The 22,148-nt window shown below is 45.5% G+C and overlaps 1 protein-coding gene across 1 annotated transcript in view; it reads right to left on the bottom strand.

Moving 5' to 3' along the window:
- The window catches only part of Dnah3 (dynein axonemal heavy chain 3), a 171,033-nt gene extending 148,978 nt beyond the window's left edge, over positions 1–22,055 (bottom strand). Inside the window, exons 1-10 of the mRNA XM_050143254.1 lie at positions 21,866–22,055; positions 17,172–17,411; positions 13,175–13,279; positions 12,443–12,662; positions 10,080–10,149; positions 9,384–9,558; positions 8,556–8,745; positions 6,554–6,749; positions 1,677–1,802; positions 729–924 (exon numbers count right to left, since the gene is read on the bottom strand). Of these exons, the coding sequence (XP_049999211.1) occupies positions 729–924; positions 1,677–1,802; positions 6,554–6,749; positions 8,556–8,745; positions 9,384–9,558; positions 10,080–10,149; positions 12,443–12,662; positions 13,175–13,279; positions 17,172–17,201 (1,308 nt within the window). The 5' untranslated portion in view covers positions 17,202–17,411; positions 21,866–22,055. The remainder of the gene's footprint in view (positions 1–728; positions 925–1,676; positions 1,803–6,553; positions 6,750–8,555; positions 8,746–9,383; positions 9,559–10,079; positions 10,150–12,442; positions 12,663–13,174; positions 13,280–17,171; positions 17,412–21,865) is intronic.
- Between the last annotated feature and the right edge of the window lie 93 nt (positions 22,056–22,148).

Raw genomic sequence — 22,148 nt, 5'->3', positions numbered from 1 at the left:
ATATATTGGTTTTTTCGAGACAGGGATTCTCTGTGGCTTTGGAGCCTGTCCAGGAACTAGCTCTGTAGACCAGGCTGGTCTCAAACTCACAGAGATCCGCCTGCCTCTGCCTCCCTAGTGCTGGGATTAAAGGCGTGCGCCACCAAGGTGAAATGTGTGCACAGCCCAAAATTTTAGACATTCTCCCTTGATCTCTGGGCTGTCTAAATCTAGGGGAGCATTTAATGCTTTGAAAACCAGGGTTTCATGCTTTCTGCTTTTATTTCTCCTTTACTGACACAGTTTCACGAGGCTGCTAACTAAACCAAACTAAACCTTGTGACCCTGGAAGTTCTCTCTCAGAGACCAAACAACAAATTGCTACTAGTGGTAAACGCATAAAACACCTTCTAAATGCTAAGCCAAAGGTCAAAATAAAAGAGTCTCAACTCCATTTTTGTAGCAAAAAAGACGCAAACAAGTAGTTTTCCCCGCCCTGGAAGAGATACGTATTCCATCCTGCGCGGCCACTCTTTCATCTCTTAAGAAAAGTCGCTGAAAATTTGCTTCTAGAGATTTTTTTTAATGTATAAATTTCGTAGTGGGTCATGATATGATAGAAGTTTGCTGTGCATTTAGAAAAGATAAAGTCATAGTCACCCTGTGTGTTCCACTCAGAATTTCACCTTCTGGCCATAGCTTACTTGAGCTCTACCTGAAGAGGGCTGGGTCTGGACTCCGCCACGTACCTTGTGTATCATGAAGAAGGAAACGAGATCGCTGAGGGATTTAATGACCAACTCCCTGAGCTGGAGGGACATGAAGGAGGCAACGGAAGCAAAATATTCCTCAATGTTTCGAGAGGAGTCGTAGTCACTCTTGGGAGCAAAGCGGATCCAGTGTTCCTTCTGTGAGGTAAAAAGCTGGGCACAGGTGGGGATCCACCTACAGGAATGGGAGAACAGCAAGTAAGTGGCTTTCCGAGCTCTCTGGGCCTAGAGGACTGCTAAAGCCCGCCTCTGGCTGGGACTAAGGTTCCAGAGAGGACTAACTGAGGGGAAGAATAAGAATGGGCAGTCCCACAGGCTGGAGGCTCAGTTAACAGAGCAAGAAGGAAGAAGCCTGCTAGCACAGTCTGCCTCTCTGCTTCCTGGCCACCATGTTGTGAGCTGCTGGGCTCACACAGACCTACCCCATCATGACGGACAGACACCTCTGAAAGCATGAGCTGAAACCTTTTCTGCCCGTGTTGATTTTCTCTGGAATTTGCAATAGCAAAAGACCATCGGAATAACAGACTTGCCACCTAGTCATTTCTTTGTTCTGGATATATAGTTGTGTATGCATTTGCTAAATACCCTCAACTTTGTACCTTGAGGCTATTTGGGGTCATTTCAATACAAGTTATTCGAGCACATTGCCTCATAGCACTCGGAGACTGAGAGAATCTCAAGGAAGAACCAAACGAGAGTGATGGCATAACAAAGTATGGCTCTGAAAAGGCAGTGGGAGCGTGGGAGGGAGGGGTAGAGAGAGCAATTTGTTATGAGGTTGCTAGAGGATAGGACATGGCAGGAAGGTATCATAGGAAGTCAACAAACTCCATGCCACTCCCGGAGGGGAATCAGCTCTCATTCTGGGGCATTCTCAATCTTTGCAATGCTGGGCTGAAGCCCAGTTCTGCGGGAGATACTGACTTGCTGAGAAGAATCTGCCGTGCCTCCTGGCAATGCTTCCGAATCACATCCTGGTACTCATTAGGCAGCAGGGGCAGTTTTCCAGCCAGTAAATCTGCTGTTCGAACAAACCTGAGGTCTTTAAATCTGCCAAAAGGGAGGGAGAGATGCCAGCGTGAAAGATTAATCCATCCTGTGGGGCAAGCTCAGAGGACACGTGTTCTCATTGTTTGAACCCTTAAGTTAGAAGAACACCTTCTAGAAATAGTGATGCGGGGCGGTTTCAGGGGAGGGGAGGATAGTAGGGGTGGGTAGAGAAGAGCAGAAAGTAATGAAGACCTCCCCATACCCCTCCATTCCTTTTGCCTTCAGAAATAAAACATTGGTATTGGTTAACTAAGCACACCTGTCCAGTGTTGCTGCATGGAACAATGACAGAGGGCACCATGCACCTCTGCTCTGTGGGTTGGTGTGCTCTGGAGTTGAGCAACATGTGAGAAGCAGAACCTGCCTGTTCGTGGACCACGTCTGACTCTGCTCTGCTACAACCCAGCAGGCAGTTAGACCCAAAGCTTCGTGATGGCTTTGATGAAGCCCTTTGGAATTCTCTCCTCTCTTCTCTCTTCTCTCTTCTCTCTTCTTCTCTCTTCTCTCTTCTCTCTTCTCTCTTCTCTCTTCTCTCTCTCTCTCTCTCTCTCTCTCTCTCTCTCTCTCTCTCTCTCTCTCTCTCTCTCCTATTTCTATGTGTATATGTGTGTGTGTATAAGCCAGAAGCCAACCATGAATGTTTTTCCTTGGGTGACATCTTGATTTTTAAGATAAGATCATTCACTGACCTAGAACTCACCCAGTAGGCTAGGCTGACTGGCCAGCAAGCACCAGGGGCTTAGTCACCCTACCCCATTTCTAGGATTACAAGCATGTGCCTTCATGCTGTCTTTTTACATGAGTTCCGGAGGATGAATTCAGGTCCTCATGTGTGCACTCAGCTGACTAAGCCATCTCCCCAGCCTTGCTGCCTAGAATTAGGTTGAACTTGCTTTGATCTTGAACCATACGGTAACGCACCCTGTGGGCAGGTTTACCGTGCTTCCTTTGTGTTTCTGTGTTTATGCCATGTAGACACTGAATGTTTGCTAAATGAATGATCATCATCCTTCCAACATCGCTCCTTTTTTTTCCCTTCCCCTTTTCTGGATCCAGGGAAGCTCTGCTGCTTCCCAAGCCCACAAGGTCTACCGTTTCTCTTTCCAGCATCCCCTCTTCCATAGGTTGGTCCTTAAGTCATCCCCATTACTTCTCAAACCAGATCTTTGCTCAGTTTCCTAAGCCAACCCCAGGGCTAGCCTCATGATGTCATCATCTGTTTTAACAATCCATCTTCCTAATAAAACGCCACCACCTATCGTCCTTTTAGGTGTGGGTGGGGAAATTTAAACGTGTTTGTGTACAACCAAATACAAAGCACTTCTAGGAAGGGTGGGCCTGAGAGCCTGACTCACCGCACAGACAACCAACACTGGTTATGGCTCATGTCTCCGCCTTACTCATCTTTAATTAAATCCTAACAAACTTCTCTCATTGGTGGAACCTATTCTTCCCACAGACCCATCTCATTATAGTTCCCAAATCCACAAACTTTACCAATCCCAAAGACATCTTAGCTTATTTCTCTCCTCTTAGAAGTTTTCAAGTTGGATAGTTGGGGTCACGCAGGAAAACCATGATGCAGTTTCCTGGACAAATCTTCCTCCTTGCTGACTTGGTGCCTCTGACTGTCTAATGAGCTGAAGTGAGTCATCAGCCTGACCTTTCAGTGAACTTTCCCTTCTGATGCATGCCCTTTCTTGAGGATCCCATTTGAAAAAAAAAAAACACACTCTCCTCTCCCCCAAATAACCAATAGAATGGATAAACAAAATATGATATAGCCAAACTATGGAATGTTATTATTCAGTCATAAAAAGAAACATCGTTACTGATGCTTGCTTCTCTGCGAACAGATGTTGAGGACAACGTGTTTAATTCAGACCTCAGACACAAAGGAGCACATAATAGTATGTGATTCAGTATCTATTACACATCCAGCACCTGCAGGTCTACTGAGGCAAAGAAGATTAGTGGGTGCCAGGGGCTGAAGGGGTGGGCTGAATGTGAATGACAAAAATATCCTTGAATTAGAGAACGGTGTGGATGGCACAACCTTCTGAAGTACCTCACTGTGCACACACTTTCAAGGGGTAGGAGGGGTGGTTTGAATGAGAATTTCCTCTATAGGCTCGTGTATTTGAACACTTGGTCCCTAGTCGGTGCCACTGTTTGAAAGTGATGTGGGATAGAATTCCTGGAAAAAGTTCATGAATGGGCTGGATGGTTTTATGTCAACTTGACACAAGCTCAAGTCATCTGAGAGGAGGGGACCTCAATTAAGAAAATGCCTCCATCATATCTACCTGTAGGGCATTTTCTTAATTAGTGATCAGCGGGGGAGGGCCTAGCCCATTGTGGGTGGTGCCATCCCTCAACTTGTGGTTCTGGGTTCTATAAGAAAACAGGTTGAAACTCTGAAATTCCATCTTACACATGTAAGAATGACCAAAATCAAAACCACTGATGACAACTTATGCTGGAGAGGTTGTGGAGTAAGGGAACATTCCTGCATTGCTGGTGGGAATGCAAGCTGGTACAACCCCCTTGGATGTCAGTGTGGCGATTGCTCAGAAAATTAGGAAACAACCTTCCTCAAGACCCAGTAATACCACTTTTGGGTATATATCCAAAGGATGCTCAATCGTGCCACAAGGACATGTGTTCAACTATGTTCATAGCAGCTTTGTAATAGCCAGAACCTGGAAACAACCTAAATGTCCCTCCACCAAAGAATGGATAAGCAAGCCGGGCGGTGGTGGCGCACGCCTTTAATCCCAGCACTCGGGAGGCAGAGGCAGGCGGATCTCTGTGAGTTCAAGACCAGCCTGGTCTACAGAGCTAGTTCCAGGACAGGCTCCAAAACCACAGAGAAACCCTGTCTCGAAAAAACCAAAAAAAAAAAAGAATGGATAAGCAAAATGTGGTACATTTACACAATGGAGTATTACACAGCAGAAAAAAATAATGACAGCTTGAATTTTGCAGGCAAATGGATGGAACTAGAAAACATTATTTTGAATGAGGTAACCTAGACACAGAAAGACAATTATCACATGTACTCACTCATAGGTGGTTTTTAAACATAAAGCAAAGAAAGCCAGCCTACAAACCACAATCCCAGAGAACTTAGACAACAATGAGGACACTAAGAGAGCCTTACATAGATCTAATCTACATGGGAAGTAGAAAGTAGAAAAACAAGATCTCCTGAGTAAATTGGGAGCATGGGAACTTTGAGGGAGGGCTGAAGGGGGAGGGGAGAGGCAGAGAGGGGAGCAGAGAAAAATGTAGAGCTCAATAAATATCAATAAAAAATGTAAAAAAAAAGAAAACAAGTTGAGCAAGCCATGAGGAGCAAACCAATAAGCCACTCCATGGCCTCTGCATCAGCTCCTGCCTCCAGGCTCCTGCCCTGTTTGAGTTCCTGTCCTGCCTTCCTTCAGTGATAAACAGTGATAGGGAAGTGTAAGCCATATAAACCCTTTCTTCCCCAACTTGCTTTTTGGTCGTGTGTTTCACTGCAGCAATAGGAACCTAAGACTGTCACTATGGATGGGTTTTGGGAATCTCTAGCCTCACCCCACTTACTCTTCCCTCTCTTCCCTGTGTGTATGACATGTGATCGGGTGGCTTCCTGATTGTGCTGACATTCTTCTTTGACTGTGGCCATGTCTTCCCTGCTGTAATAAACTCTATCCTTCCGGAACCACAAGCCAAAACAAACCCTTTCTTCCTTAAGGTGCTTTCAGTCATGACATCCATCACAGCAACAGAAGAGGAACCAAGACAGTGAGTTTTACAGTCGGTCTTTCATCTCTGTGGGTTCTGCCTGCTTGGATCCAACCAACAGCATGTGGGAAATATTCTGAAAAACCCTTGATTTTGTACTAAACAGGTACAAATTTTATTCTTGAAATTATTTCCTAAGCAACCCTTTATGACAAAGTATAAGGGAAAGTATGAGACTTACGAAAATACTAGAGTATTTTATATAAAGGGCTTGAGAGTTCATGGACCACAGTATCTGGGGGTCCCAGAAACAATCTCTATGTATATAACAAGAGACAACTGCATATCTCGAGTTTTGAAATTTGAAAGAAAAAAGGGGTCTTCTCATCTAGATTCCTATAACTTGGGGGAGTGAATATAATTATTCATAAGTACAACTGGGAGACCATAGATTGCCAAATGAATTTCATAAAGAAAAAAAAAGGGCCCAAACTTTCATTCATCTCAAAAGTAGAGGCAGATGAGTAAGCTTAGAGTTGTAATGTAGGGTGCTACAAGGCAGGAAATGGGGAATTGATTCTCCTTGGCCTCTTAAGTCGTATCAGGTACTAAGTTCTTTGTGCTGAGTTACTAATTCCTCTTACCATCCCTCTGAAGTAGGAACTCTTATTATTTCAACCTTGGAGGCCAAGAAAGCAGGGCCCAAAGATGGAGTTCACACACCCATCTACCCACAAAGCAGAGCTAAGATTTGGAACTTAATGGCTCAAAATGTGTACTGTTACCCACCATGCTCCAGGGCTTTCAGACAGGGAAAATGCATTTTGGGAGTGCACAGGAGGGTTCCTTAGACCTGTAGGTAGGTTCACATTCACAACCCACAGACTTTCTGTCTAGGATCTTTGATGGGCCCTCTCCACTGCAGAACAAGAGCTACCCTCACTGTGCCATACTCAAGAGGTTCATTTAGGTACTGAACTATAAAGAAAGGAACCCAAAGGCCAGGGGCCAGGTCTTACTCTGTAAACCACAGTTCTTTGAGGTTGTACATCATGGGGTTCACTGTGTGCAAATGCTCCTCATTCCACTTCTTGGCACTCTGGTAGACATTGTGCCAGGGCACAGGGGCCCGGATCACTCTGTGAGGAAACAAGCGAGGGATGCTCTCGATGAACAGCCTTTTCTTCTCCATTGGGTCCATGAGGATGTAGTCAACTAGAATGGAGAGAGATGGCACCCTATCAGGCAGGGTCTTTACACATCCTGTACTCCTAGTGTTCAGACACTTAGAACGGAAGTGAGTATCTGTCCATTTCCACCCGGCAATGCCTCCTCAGTGGCCAGGTCAGGGGTAACCCATGGGTGTGACTTCCCTGGAAGGAGTATGACTTGGCAGTGAAGAGTACTTGGATTTTGAGGGTGAGCCCTGCTTTTCCTGACAGGGCTTTAGTTAGCATTTGGTGGACTCCATTGATGATGAATGGTGACTTCGCTCACCGGGATAATGACATAAACATGCATCAACACAGTAAGCAGCACCAGATACTTACAAATGGAGATTTAGATAGCAAATGTGTTTTGTTAGGAAAGAAAGATTGGGGAACTCTTGGTAGCATCACAATTATGCTGCACCATGAAGAATGCTTATGAGCTTCTTAGAGGAAGGACACTGGGAACAGAGGGATGTTGTGTATGGAGGGAAACTGTCAGACTGTTTGCTCAAGGAGCTGCAAGCTATGCTGTGTAGACACATTGGCCGCAATGGTGGCACTGAAGGTGTATGGCTGGAAAAGCAAGGAGGAGCCAGAAGCAAAAGACCTCACGTGTCTATTCTTAGATGGGCTCTGTGAGACACCAGACAAGGAGCTATGATACTGACCTCATTAGAAAGTTAGGAAAACAGAAATAGCTAGACATTTTGGTAAAGGCGTAATAACAAGGCAGAAAAACAACAGGGTCACCCTTCCACTTCCTCTCTCCTATCACCTGCCATTAAATGCTTTCCAGTGTGGTCTACTGTGTGTACAGGACACTGGATGTGCTTGGGACAGAGGGAGACAAAGCAATGCACCCATCACTATCCAAAAGCTCACAGTCACAAAAGGAGTTCAAAGTGACAGACATGAGAGGGGAACAGCAGAGAGACAAAGGCACAGTGGGACGTGCCAGCCAGGATGAGCTGCAAGTCAGGGCGCTAGGACTGCCAAGGGTGAAGGGACAACCGAGGGGACAAGAGAAGAGCCACGGAGGAGAAGGGACAGGGTTCCCACAGTGTAATTAATGTCTGGCTGTCACATCTGAGCCTCCTGGAGCTAGCCACCCACGCTGAATGACTGCTTGGCTTTACCCACGCTGCACATCTACTAACCCAGAACCCGCGTTTTAGCAAGATCTGTACAAGCATGGCTATACTAAGGTGGTTAGTTCAAAGGGAAGCAGTAGTGATGACGACGAGGATGGGGGGACATTTGAATTAAAAGTCACATGGTATTTCGGGGTGAGTTCAGCGACGTCAGAGCGGGGACTGATAAATTAATTGATCATGTGATAGTTCACCCTGATTTTGTCAGTTTGCTTGGATTGAATGATGCCCGAGAGATTAGTATGGTACTCCCCTGGGTGTGTCTGTGAGGATGTTTCCAGAGGTGATTGGCATGCAAGCCAGTAACTAAGGATATCGAGAATAGGATGGAAGCCTGGAGAGAATGAAGGCCAAAGGAAGAAACCTGTTAACACACACATGCGCTTTCTCACTCTCTCGGCTTTGCTGAGTGGGATGAGCTGAGCAACACACAGATGGCACCACAGGCCCCTGCTGGGAAGTTCTGCGCCATCACTACCCAGAAGCAATAGGGGCAGCTGACCATGTCCCCAGACCCCTGAAGCCACGAGACAAAGTGAACCATTCCTCCTCTGAGCTGGTGTTTTCTGGCTGTCTCATCACAACAACAGCAAAACAACGGGCACAGAGGAAAGGCAGTGGCCTCCACAGGAGCTCTGTGCCCACAAGCCCAGCCTTACCAATACTTTTCATGAGGCTACAGTAATAGTCTCTTTCCTTCTCAGTCCTAAGCGCAACCTGCAGGGGTTCCAGGGCTGGGGTTGCCAGCAGCACCTTAGGGATCAACTTGTAAATTCGCACCATCACCTCCTCGTCCTCGGGGGCAATCATGTCTTTCCGGATGCCGTTGGTCAAGTAGTAATAGTATCTCTTCCATAAACAAAGCAAGAAAAAGGTCATGACCGAGGGGCGGTCCCCACCTGGTCCACCCAACCAGCCAAGCAGCCGAGGGTCCCGGTTCACACAGCAGCCATCCACCCACGCCTTTTGTCACTCGCCACTATGCTTTTGAGGCCAGTCACTTCACACACATTGCATGTGACAAGGTTACAGGCAGGTTCTTCCCCCTGAAGAAGACAACTGCTCAGCTCTGAGTATTTTAGTTGTCTTAAGACAAGCTGGAGAGCTACCTCATTAGGCATTTCCCCTATTTTTATAAAGCACACTTACAGGCTGCATTTTGCTAATGGTTGATAGGGTTGCCAGAAAAACTACAGAACACAGCTGGTTTACTCGCACACACTCAAAACGTTGTCTTCATTGTTTATCTGAAATTCATATTTAACTGAGAGTCCTTTCTTGTTTTGCAAGAGTTTGGCCACCTCCCCCGCCCCATGGGCTGCCATGTGCCAAACTATGTGTTAGGGACTCACAAGCCCCAGTTCCTAAGATTTCTGGGCTTCAGTATTTGGTTACCATTCCCCAAAGGGACTCTGACATTCGCTGCTTCAGATCACTCAGATGCCAAGATGCTATCTCTCAAGTCAGGGGCCACAGTAAGAAAGTACCTCCAGGTCTAACTCCGACGGCTTTTTCTCTTTACTTTCTATTTCCATCTCCTCTTGCAACATCACATCCATCTGTTGTTCTGGACTCATGGGTCTGCTTCCTGAGTGGACCACCCACGAGTCCACGTCACTCTTCTTGGGCACGGAGTACGAGTGTTTGCAGGCCGTTGGCACCCTGAAAGGTTGGAGCAGTCCACTCTTAGGCTCCCACGGAGACACTGTATTTGTCAGATCTACTTTCCCAAATCTGAGGATTGCCAGGGACACCTACTCCATTGTGTCATCTAGTGACATCTGATGTGTGCCCCTTGGATGACCCCGGTGTATAGCACGTCACAGACTGTGAGCACTGGCTTTAGTCAGGTCATTAACTTCCTTTTATATAGACCCTCGAAAGACTGGTGGGGAAAGTGAACCCCTGGGTGTCTGACAATGCTTTGAAGTCAAGAAGCAGAATATGACTTATTATTTTATATATATATTTAGGTTTTTCAAGACAGGGTTTCTCCATGTAGTCCTGGCTGTCCTGGAACTCACTATGTAGTGCAGGCTGGTCTTGAACTCACAGAGAACCATCTGCCTCTGCTTCCTAAGTGCTGGGATCAAAGGCGTGTGCCACCACTGCCCAACTTTTCAGAATATGATTTATCTCAGTCCAATTTCTTCTATCCCATGGCACCCATAGTGACACCTTACCCAGGAGCATTCTCCTTGCATTTGGAGAACTTCATTTTCTTCTTAGCAGGCTCTGATGAGGCTTTAGCTACTGTGTGAGAGTAGAGAAAGAAAAGCCATCAGGGACGGGAAGCCTGGAGCCACTCTCTGTCTGCAAGGATGGGACCCTTGGGAATGGTCTGGGGGAATACTAAGGGGAGTGGACATGGTAGGGCAGGATACAGGGTGCAGTCCTTTGTTTTGTAATTTTTGTTCTATTATTTTTTCCTTTGTTTTAGTTCTTTTGAGAGAGAGAGAGAGAAAAAAATAGAGACTTGGATGGGTAGGGAGGATGGGGGAGAAGAAATGATCAAACTGATCAAAATATATTGTATGAAATTTTTTTCATAGGAAGGAAAAAGAATGCAGCGTTTCTAAACCAGGATGAACCCCCATCACATTTGTCATCTTTCTTTTTTACTTTAGATTTTCCAGTTTCCAGAATGTGATTAAAACATTCTGTTGTTTATAAGCTACCCAGACTATGCACTTTGTTATGGTATTAGCAATTAGAGCATCAAGCCTAAGTTTCTAGGTGAGATTTTGTACACTGGGTATTTAATGTTTGCTCTATGTCCTTGAGGCAGTAATATGCAAGGTAACATCCTAAGGGCATGCATGTATATTCAATCAACGAGCATCACTGGTGAGAACTCCTTCAAGGATTCCTCTAAATGATATTCTTAGGGCTAGCGCCATAAAAAAGAGATTAAGAAATTAGGGGGAAAACCACAATAGAAATGATTAGAAATCTGGAAATGGAAAGAAGCCGCAACCACTGCTCGTTAGTTTTAACCGTCAAGGTGACACCGTCAGGAATCACCTGGAGAACAGTCTTAGAGGGGAATTATCTAGATCAGGCTGGCCTGTGGACTTATCTGTGGGGGGTTGTCTTGATTGTTAACAGGGTTGGGAAGACAAGCCCTGAAGGTGGGGAGCCCCAGGACCAGTTCTGACCCGTGTTAAGAGTAGAGAAAGCTAGCTAAGCATGCAGCAGGCAAGGATGCTGTTTTGTTCTCTCTCTGTTCTGACTGTGAATGTTACTGCCTTGACTTCCCCATCATAATGGACTGTAATCTGGAGTTATAAGCCAATAAACCTTTTCACGCCCTAAGATCCTTTGTTCGGGGTTTTTATCACAGCAACAAAAATAAAACAAGGATCCACACATACAAAAACCAACCAAACAAACAAAAATCCAACAGCACTTTCTAGACACGATGTGTTAAAATATTGAGCAAAGTCGGGCAGTGGTGGCGCACGCCTTTAATCCCAGCACTCGGAAGGCAGAGGCAGGCAGATCTCTGTGAGTTCAAGGCCAGCCTGGTCTACAAGAGCTAGTTCCAAGACAGGAACCAAAAAAAAAAAAAAAAGCTACGGAGAAACCCTGTCTCAAAAACAAAACAAAACAAAAACAAAAACTACGGAGAAACCCTGTCTCGAAAAATCAAAAAAAAAAAAATACATTGAGCAAAGTTGAGGAGAAAATTAGTGAGTTGAAAGATAACAATTGAAGAATTAACTTCTATCACAGAAGGGGAAATGGAAAATATGCAGGGGTTTGAGACAGAGAACAGATCGAGGGTCTCCAAAGTAAATCTAATAGAAGTCACAGAAGGGTTCTGTAAGCAAACATATCTATATGTGGTGGGATGAAATCAGTTCACGTCTGTGAGACGTTGTGGTAAATGGATCCCACTCCCATGATCTCTGCTCCATGATAGGACTTTGGCATGACGCTGGACCTGGTGACCCACTTTCAACAAACAGACTATGATAAACGTGTTAAGATGCCAGTTCTAAGGTTAATTTTCAAAAACTCTCTGTGGTTTCTGAGGTACTGTCTCTCTCCTGCTCCCTCTTTCGCTGACTTCCATGGAGAGTCCGAGTGGCGAGGAGTTGGTAGTGATAGACAGCCGTCAACAAGAACTTAAGAATGTGCACAGGCCTGGAAGAGAATCCCTCCCTGTGTATTTCAATGACTATGGTTTCGGCTGCACCTTGATTGCGTGATTGTGGGAGATCTTGACCTTGAACTACCCAGCTAAGCCAAATGCAGAGACCTCACCTGTAGAAACAGGGAGATGACGAATATGATTTGATCACGACATGACATTCTGGAGTAATCTACGGTGCCAACATCAGTAGTTTAAACAGTACTGGTGTTTGCAAGGGATGCATAAACTTTAGCCATGTTAGGAATTTCCATTTCATAAGTGGAGTGAGTGAGGCTCTATAAAGATACTAGGTCCAACAAAGGGCATACCCGGGATAAAAACCCAGGAGTAGAAGCTTCATTTCAAAGCCCCATCCTGCACAAGATATGGCATATTGGTCGCAAGTACCTGGTACCCCTTGACTGGTCTTGACCCTAGGGACATTGATGGTGACTGGCTGGTAGACTTTCAACAAGTCTTTCAGCTTCATGTCGCGGGCTGTCAGAGAATAGTTGTTGCCGATGGAGTCACTGGGTCCACGGTGGCAGTCCTGCTCTTTGAAGGGCACAGCCAGGGTCCAGGACGTACGTTGCATCAAGGGGGGATAAAAGCTGTGAGACATGACAGTCTGCAGGGAGAGCAATGTGAAGGGGATGCCGTCAGAGGCATCTCTGTGAGCCTGGGCTCTGCTGCCATGGAGATGGAGTTGCGTATACCGGATGCTATGCTTCTACCCTCCTCACACCCCAGGAAATACTTTGTGCATGGCTACTTCTCTGCCCAATGGAAGATTTCTGAAGCCAAGGAAAACAGCTGGCGTTGAACACCACTGTTATTCTTTATGGACCTGGTGGCGAGAGGCATAGAACCGCTCTCCTTCGATGGCCAAACATGTTAACTTAGAGTTCGCTAACACAGCGGGTAAATGCAGCAGGGCCAGATGCAAACACGCTTTATTCTAGCACAAACCTCTGTTCTCATACCATTGTAGTGTCTTCTGGTGACAAAATGACAAGAGTTCTTAGTCCCACTTGCCAAGACTGTTTGCCTTCACTAAAACCCAAAGGCAAATGCATACACAGGCAAGGTATGTTCCCCAGTTCTTCCTCAGCAGAAGAGCCAGCAGCCATGGTTACTCACCTCATAGAGTTCTGACGGCTCCTCATTTGCAGACACAGGCAGAGGGGGCAGCTCTGGCCTCGCCTGGGAGTGGCTCATGTGATGTATGGAGTCATTTTTGTCAATCTGTGGGAAACAGGAACAAAGCTTCTCTTCAGGAACTGGGAGAGGCTTCTGGGCCTCTGGAGAGGGTGAGAACTGCAGAGGTCCCGGGAGTCTGATCACACAGTGCTGCTGCTCAGGCCTCTCCATCCATTACACACGAATGCTTCAGTTTTTAAATCGTTAGTCTGTCTGGTCTGCAACCTCTCCTCCTTGTCCTTTCCTTCCCAGACAATCTGTTCATTTTTCTACCCTTCAGGAAAAGCCCAAGTTTTGAGTGTACCTCCTGCCCAACCCTGGGTAGGATTACAAGGGAACTTCCTTTCATTTTTATTCGTTTAGTGCTTGTATTAGCATTATTAATAATTAATATTATTTATAATTAATTATATTTATACATAAATATGACACATAATTATATAATGACGCACAATCATATAATTAATTTAATTGATATAATATTAATAATTAATATAATTAATTAGCATTAACATTTTATTTGTTTAGTAGTTGTATTAGTATTATTGAGTGTGTGCATGGTGTGTATGTGCACATGCACACATTTTGTGGGCATGTGTGCCATGGAGGGTTGTGTGTTGGAAATCAGTTGACAATTTTGTGGAATTGATTCTCTCCTTCCACTTTGATGTGAGGTCTAGGGATTGAATCCATCTCACCAAGCTTGCAGGACAAGCTCCTTCACCTGCCGAGCCACCTTGTTGGGCCCCCCAAAGTGGGTAGCTTTTTTAAAGTTGACTCTTGCATTTCACACATACAGTGTTTTGATTAAAAACCTACTCAGGCAATAGCTTGGCATCTTATGTATGTTTAACAAGCATATAAGCAACTCCCTGCAATTTACTTTTAAAAAAAGGTGGGTGTGAGAGTCACCCTTTCATTGGTGAGTGTACATTTGGGTGTGAGCCTTCCACATTCTCTCTTAGTTCCCGTGTGCTCTCCTGAACAGAGCTGGAAGTGGCTGTAGGCTGAACAGCATTGCATGAGGCTTTTGTCTGAAGCCTCAGCCTCATTGCAAAAGACAAGCATTTTATCTGAGGCTGCGACAGAGACAGTGCTGGGCTGATGTCCGGGAGGTTCTGCTGTTCTTCATTTTCAAGACGATCTGAAGGATTTTTCAAGAGGCCAATGTCGGCTCTGACTTTAACCCTAGGATGTGACTTTGAACTAGCTCTGGTATCAGATGAGACACTGTGGCAGAGATTTCTTTACTTGGGTCTGCAAATTATGGCAGGCAAGATTACTGGTGCAGGCTGGGGTAGAAGAGGGGCATAGGAGTCCCTATTAGCCATGAATCACCAAACCTGACTAACCCTTCACTGATAATCCCTCACCCCCATTAACTCCCCTGGAACTCCTGTATCATTAAATAATCAATACTGTTTACCCAAATGCCAAATGATTGCATGTCAGGCATGCAAAACCTCTTTTTTTGGGGGGGGGTTAGTCCCATTCTAGCTGATCAAACCAAGAGTTAGAATGGTATGTACAATGCCCCAGGCACACAATAGGCAGACTTGTCTTCTAGGGCAGTAGCTTTTAAATGTGCATCACCCATCACCCCAGAAATGTCAGGAATGGCAAGAACCTCTTACATGGCAAATTATTCTAGGTAGGTCATGGGACCAAAAATTAAATGAGAACAGAAAAAGTTATGATCACAGATGTACTTGAAGCTTGAGCTCTTTGAAAGCATGGAATGGGTTTGCTGATCTCACAGCCCAATTCAGTGTTTTCCAAGGACTGTTACCAATAGAGTGGGCAATGGATACTTATTCAGAGTAGAGCTGCTTGGTCCCCACCTCAGGCCCAATGCTCCTGAGAACCAATGACCTTATTATTTTCATCTTATAGAACTTGGTATACTGACTTCTATTTTTATTGTCGAATTATTGATTTTTTTTTGAGATAGGGACTTATAACCCAGGCTGGCCACAAACTCAAAATCCTCCTATCTCAGCCTCCGAAGTGTTGGGGTTTCAGTCATAAACCATCATTTTTACCCAGTTTTAATACGCTGGTCTCAATCACTGGCAGCCTCTCTGTTCTCCACCCCGATCTCAAGGACCTGAGAACTAACCAGCTATCTCCAAGAACTGTCCCTTTTATGACTGAAATCCATGCCAGATCTACATCAGCGAGGGGAACAAAACAGGAATCAATGGGAAATGGATCTGGCCATTCAAAGCAGGTACAATACCAACCAAAGAAGAGCTGGGCAAAGATGCTTTCAAGGATAGGAAAGCCTTTTCAGGTCCCAGCTTTAAGACATGTGTTGATGACGAGGTTAGGGCTGTTGCCATTGTGTCTTTGTAAGCAAGAGGTGTCTTTGTGGCAATCTTTCCTTTGGCCTAGATTTTGAAATCTGTCTTAAATAAAAATCTTCATTCAAACAGCAACAAACACCACCAAGCCAGAACATCTTGGGTAAGTCACAACAAGAGCAGGAAGGAGCAATTAAGCCCCAAACCCCGACTTGTGGAATCTGGGAGGGGTCTTGGTAATTGTGTTCCTCCTCACAGTGGGGTAAACCTGATTCCAGTGCCAACAAAACCTGGGAAAGCTAATCCTTCCACCAGAAGTAGAATACAGTCCTGGTGGGAAAACCCGGCCTGCTCCAATTTCAATCCATGTGGCACACCGTGGCTCTTGACAGGAGGAAACAGGGATTTCTTTAACAGCTTCTTAGCTATGCAAAATGGCGTGCTAACAACCCGAGTGTCTCAGTATCTTCCTTGGTAAATATTAGGGAGTTTTCAATTCAGAGCATGGGCTTGGATATGCAGCAGATATAATTTTATTAAGTTTCTATTTTAAATGTTCCTTTGAGTCTTGACATCTTTGATTTTTCATCCAAGATGCTTGCATGCGGATTGGGCAGATGACTTTGGGGCAGTCTGTCTGTTTGCTTATTTGTTTCTAAGATAGAGTCTACTATGCACCTCAGGCTGATGTCCGCTGCTTGGCTTCCCGAGTGCAGAGGCTACTGGCATGAACCAGCAGACCCAGTTCAGACAGTTTATTTCAGATTGCACATGATGGCTTGTATGGCTCTGCTATGCCAGGATCATTCCACCCTGAGTTAAAAATAGAGCTCTTAGCTCTCCACCATGGCACGCCACATCTAAATCAGAGTCTTTGAGGGTGCGGGCCAACACCCTGGTTTCTGATAAGGTTGTTCTTGTTTTGAGACCATATAGTACAGACTGCCTTGGGATACACAATCTTCTTGCCTCAGTCTCCCCAGTGATAAGATTACAAGGTAACTTCGTGCCTATGTGAGACGGGTTTTTAAATTAAAAATTGTTTTTTAAATTAGCAATGTCTGTGGGGGTGTGCCTGCCCACGTATGGGCAGAAGCCAGAGCAGGTGTTAGGTGTCCTGCTCGACCGCTTTCCAGATTATTCCCTTGAGGCTGGGCTTATCACTGAAGCTGGGGCGAAGCTGATGGCAAGCAAGCCCCAGGATTCCTGTCCCTGACTCTCATCTCCACCCACTACTGGCGTTGCAGCCACACGCGTCCACAACTGTTACACAGAGGTGCTGGGCTATGAATTCAAGTCCTCACGCCTATGCAGTAAGCGCTCTTACCCACTGAGCTTTCAGCCCCCTCTGCCAGCCCCAACACTGTGTCAGAATGTACCCCAGAATGCTCTGATGTGCAATCCAAGGTGGGACCTGCCTGCTGGAGTGTGTATCTGATGACATTGGAAGGGAAGGGGAAGGAACGATGGGTTCTAAAATTTCAGAGTGAAAAAGTGATTAACACACTTTGCAGGTCAAAGAAATCCACCATGGCAATCTCTCTGTGGGAAAAGTCCTTCCTCCCCCACCCTCCCAATTCCCTACACGTTGAAGACACAAGTACAGAAAAGCACGCCTTAAACTTCACACCCACCTCCTGAAATGAGCAGTCGGGGGAGCTCATGGTGCCGGTTCTAATTGTTCCGTTGGACAAAAGAATAAGGAGTTCTCAGTTCCTCTGAGGATCAGTCTCTCCCATCCAGCTGCTTTGAAACCTGCGATTCCTTAGAGGAGAATGGGGATGACGGCAGCAGCGGAATTTTCGGACACTCTGGACACTCTGACGCAGAACTCTTTCTCTGACGTCATAGATGCTGGTATCCCGGGGAGTTCCCTGGCAGAAAGGGAGAGAAGGAAAGACAAAGAATGAAGAGGTAGCATGGCGTTCTGCAGAAATCCTCCTCCACTTTCCACTCTTTGCAGTGTTTGTTCTTTCTTTCCTTTCAGTAGATTTCTTGGAACTTCCTAGAACAGCCTGATATCTCTGCAAAGGACAAAACTGAAGCACAGTCACATATTAATGTCCAGAAGAGGGAACTTGCTATCCCAGATAACACCCCTGGGAGCCTGGGGAGTTCCCTGAGCAGTTTTAACCATAATGGGGTCTGTACCCAGGCACTGTGGTGGATAACCAGGCTTTAGCGTCTGTTGCTAAGAGGAGGGGCCTCTTCTATGTTTAAACACAAGACTGGGCTTGACCTGCTGGTTCCCTTGGTAGGAGGCTGAGCTGAGCAGCAGGAAGTATTAGTGACCGAAGGGAAATTGAGAAAGTGTTTAGTGATGGCCCAGGAATGTAACAATAAGAGATGATTATCTTGAAGAGGTCTAAGACACAGCAGCTGGTGGTTGAATCTTGAAGTCCAGAGTTAGACTGGTCTAACTCAGATCCTGCACTTCTTGTTAAGGAATGTTCAGCTTGTATCGAGTGACTGTCAGCTTCCGTGTACAAATTCCATACCACTTTTTGGTCATACTGTGAGTGCCCACTTCACCAGGTCTGTTTGTGAGTTTGATGAGATACTGCACCTCAAAGAGTTTGCACACTGTAAATTCATCCTAATTTGCCTATGACTTACACACACACACACACACACACACACACACACACACACACACTGAGGCAGGGTCTGAAGGTAACACTGAACTTCTTTCTGATCATTGGCTTCCCCCTCCTTAGTGCTAAGTTTACTCAGGACTAAGAGCAGCCCCAGTGTAAGCCAGGCAAATACTCTACCAACTGAGCTACACCCCCAGGCTTTCCCTACTTCACCACTGTGGTCTTGCATCTTGAGAACTTCCTCTGCCCAGGACAGGTTGGGGTAGTCTTGTCACTCAATGCAATAGGTTCTTTATGAATGTTGTGGCTAGCACCAGTATTATAGTTACAGGCACACAAGCACATACACTCTCATGGAAGTACCCAAGATTTGCCACTGCCCCAACATCCAAAACACTTATCACATGGCTGCTTTCAAAAGTCTTTTAAAGCCAAGTTAGATTTATCAAGCTCTCTCAGAATGCTACGGTGCCTGTCTGCTTCTTCATTCAGTTTCCCCCTTCAATTTTCATGACCCTCCCGTTTCTTCAGGAGGAAACCAAGACAGAGTTAGTTTTCCAACCTTAGCTTTCCTTCGTCAGAGCGGCTACACAATGAAACATTTTTACTGTTCTTTTTGGAGAGCAACTGCCCAGGGCATAGGCATTTTAAGCTCCTTTGAAAAGCACCAAGAACTTCAATTTCCTTTTCCTCACTTTACACTCAAGATTTGGCTCTCTGTAGAGAGTCCTTCCTTGTCCCTTGAGTTAATGTTTCTTGTCATAAAGTATGTAGAGGGTCTGGGCTGTGGCTCAAATGTAATAGAGCACTTGCCTATCACATACAAGGTACGGATCTGATGCCCAGCACACACACAAACATGAAGTGTATAGAGTCAGATATAGTGTAGCAGTGAACTGCACATTGGAGAGACTCTCATCTATGTATGTGAGGAGTAGAAAGAGAGGAGCATGGTAATCAGTCCACGGCCTCCTGTGTAGCAAGATAGGCTGTCTGAAACTCAATGTACTTCAAAGACTAGTTATGCTTAAAGCCATTAAAACAAGAAGACTTTCTGTTTACTGGCATGATCTGTTGGTATTCATGTCTGCCCCATAAAGGGCATCTTCTCAACAATACAAGAGAAAAAAAAATCTCATTTTTCTAATTTTTATGTTTGGAAATATATACACTAAACTAACCAACCAACCTTCCAACCAACAAACCAACTAACTGACCAACCAACTAACTAACCAACCAACTAACTAACCAACCAACTAACTAACCAACCAACCAACTAACCAACAAACCAACTAACCAACCAACTAACTAACCAACCAACTAACTAACCAACCAACAAACCAACCAACTAACTAACCAACTAACTAACTAACTAACTAACTAACTAACTAATCAACTAACCAACCAACTAACTAACCAATCAAACAACCGGTCTGTAGTCACTCCAAAAGGTCAATAGCAAAATTTGGACTTGCATGTGGTTATGGGAAGTGCTCACAGCTTTAGTTATAAACTTATGTGCAGACTGAGGAATGGCTAGAGTCAGACTGGGTTAAAAGTGAGACACTGTTTCCAAAGAAAAAAGGGGAGGGGGAGGAAGAGAGAGAAATGAAAATGGAAGAGGGGAAGGAGAAGGAAGAGGTGGAGAGAGAACTAATCCTACAGGGCACTTACCTGTTTATTCTTAAGAAATAATGTCAGCCTTAAGACCCTCTTTGTCCTCAACTCCAATCCCCAGGGTCTCCAGATAAATAAAACTCAGGATGACCAGAATAACTCAGAATTTCAGGTAAGCATTTTTTGAGGCAAAATATCTTTTAAAATAAATATATCCTGAATACATATGAAACATGCTTATACCAAAAAGTTATAGGTTATTTGCCTCAAAAAGAAATCTTAGAGTCCTATAGTTTCAGTTGCTAAACCTGGCAGTCTAGGGAGGACAGGTCAGCTGGGTTCAGGCCATATTCTGGCTCTGACTAGCAACTGGGTCAATGCATTGCTAAAGAATCCTCCCTCCCCCACTTCTTATTCTTCAGAGCCAGGGCTCACAGTAGATCTCAGAGGGCTGAAAGGGAATTGCTTACCTAGAACAAGCATGCTAGCTCACTGGGGTTCCTATCTCAAAGTGCTGCAGTCTGAGTGGCATATTAAAACAAACAGCAGCCAAACAAAACGAAGAAAAACAAGGAACATATTTCTCATAGTTCAAAATAATGGAAGTCTGAAGTCTGAATGTGAGCATGGTGAGATTGCAGGGAGGAGTTTAGACTGCTGTCTTTTTATTCTGCTCTCTGCTAGTAGAAAGGGGCAAGAAAACTCCCCAGTCCTCCATGTATAAAGCATTAATCTCTCTCTCTCTCTCTCTCTCTCTCTCTCTCTCTCTCTCTCTCTCTCTCTCTCTCTCTCTCTCTCTCTCTCTCTCTCTCTCTCTCTCTCTCTCTCTCTCTCTCTCTCTGTGTGTAGCCTGGAACTCACTCTGTAGACCAGGCTGACCTTGAACTCACAGAGATCCGCCCACCTCTGCTGTCCCAGTGCTGGATTAAAGGTGTGCACCACCACCGCCTAAACTGCATTAATCTCTTCATAAGTGCTTTATCTTCTTGACTAATGGCTTCACAAAAGCTTCACCTGATACTGTTATACTGGGGCACAAAGGATAAAAATATTCAGTCTATTGCTGTAGAAAACTATGGGGAAGCCTAGGAGAGGCTTCATGTGGGTTTATCAGTCCTTTGAATGTTAACCAAGAGCCAAGTTCTCGATGGTACAGAGATGCTAGACCCCCAGATGAGAAATACAAGGTATTGTCTGAGAGGGGGGGGGGCTGGAGGCTGGAGGAGCTAGAGAATTCAAAGAGGTACCCCTAGATGGCACCCTTCAGCTAAAATCCCAGAGAAGCCCCAATTTTTCCAAAGCAATATCTACCAGGACCTGATGGTCTAAGAGAAACAAGTATATTTTTCTTTCCCCCTCGTGGGAAACGTATCATACTGCAGCTCCAGAAAGTGAAGACAGCCAGACAAGAGTGCCTGAGATTAAAAACTTCAGAGACATGCGTGCCCTTATATACCATGCTCCCCATGAGAGGTTAAGTCCCCGACGTCACACAGCCACAGCTAGACTTGGGCCCTTAGATGGGGACCCCAGCCCACAGTTTTTCACGGTAAGCTCAAAGGCAGTGTTTCTGGATACCGGATGGTTGCGTCCCATCTCCAACCCCCTTGGAAACATTTTCAGCGGGGAGGGGCTCCTAAGATATTTGTATTTATTTCGTGGGTGGAACCCAGGAATGCTTCCAAGCACCCCACAGTGCGCTCAGGACATCTCAGAAACAGACTCATCCCATCCCAAATGCTAATAGCACGGCCGCCGAGTAAACGCGCTCCTCAGGCCTGTATTTGGAACCAGGAAACGTGGGTTTCTCCACCGTGGATCCTTGAGAAGAGGATTCGAGTTTATCTATAAACCTTATCCCTCTAGCTCTCTGTTTTTGTTTTTGTCTTTAAATCCATAATGTGGAGATAATCCTTCTCTGAGATTCCCTGAATGCCAACATTTGTCCTTGCTTCATGACTAGACTTTCCAGTCTAGGAGGCACCTCACCGACTCGCGTGACTTGAACTCCGGGGGCGAATCCAGAACTGGATCTGTGCCGAGAAGGGGAAACCCTAAATTCCTCTAAAAACAAACCAAAAAAAACAAAAACAAAAACAAAACAAAAAACCCACCTTGGGCTGCCAGTCCACCTGAGATTTGGCCCCAAAATTTTCACTCCAAGCCACCGCTGTTGGAAGTGACTGTTTTCAAACCCTCACTTTCTCGTTAGTTCTCTAAAGTCTAGAAGGTTTGTAGGAATTGTTCCTAGAGTGTGTGGGAAGAAGCTAACGCTCCTAGCAAAGCTGCCCGCCGCGCGGCTGGGCGCCGGGATACCGGGTCCTTCCTGTTGTGGCTGCGAAGGCGGGGCAGGGACCAGTGCTGGTCCTCGGCGGGGGGGGGGGGGGGGGGGGGGGG

This window comes from Alexandromys fortis, unplaced genomic scaffold (genome assembly GCF_014885135.2).
Source record: "Alexandromys fortis isolate MF-2015 unplaced genomic scaffold, M_Fortis_MF-2015_v1.1 scaffold_45, whole genome shotgun sequence".
Taxonomy (NCBI): Eukaryota; Metazoa; Chordata; class Mammalia; order Rodentia; family Cricetidae; genus Alexandromys; species Alexandromys fortis.
This window is presented reverse-complemented; position numbering and strand designations above follow the sequence as displayed.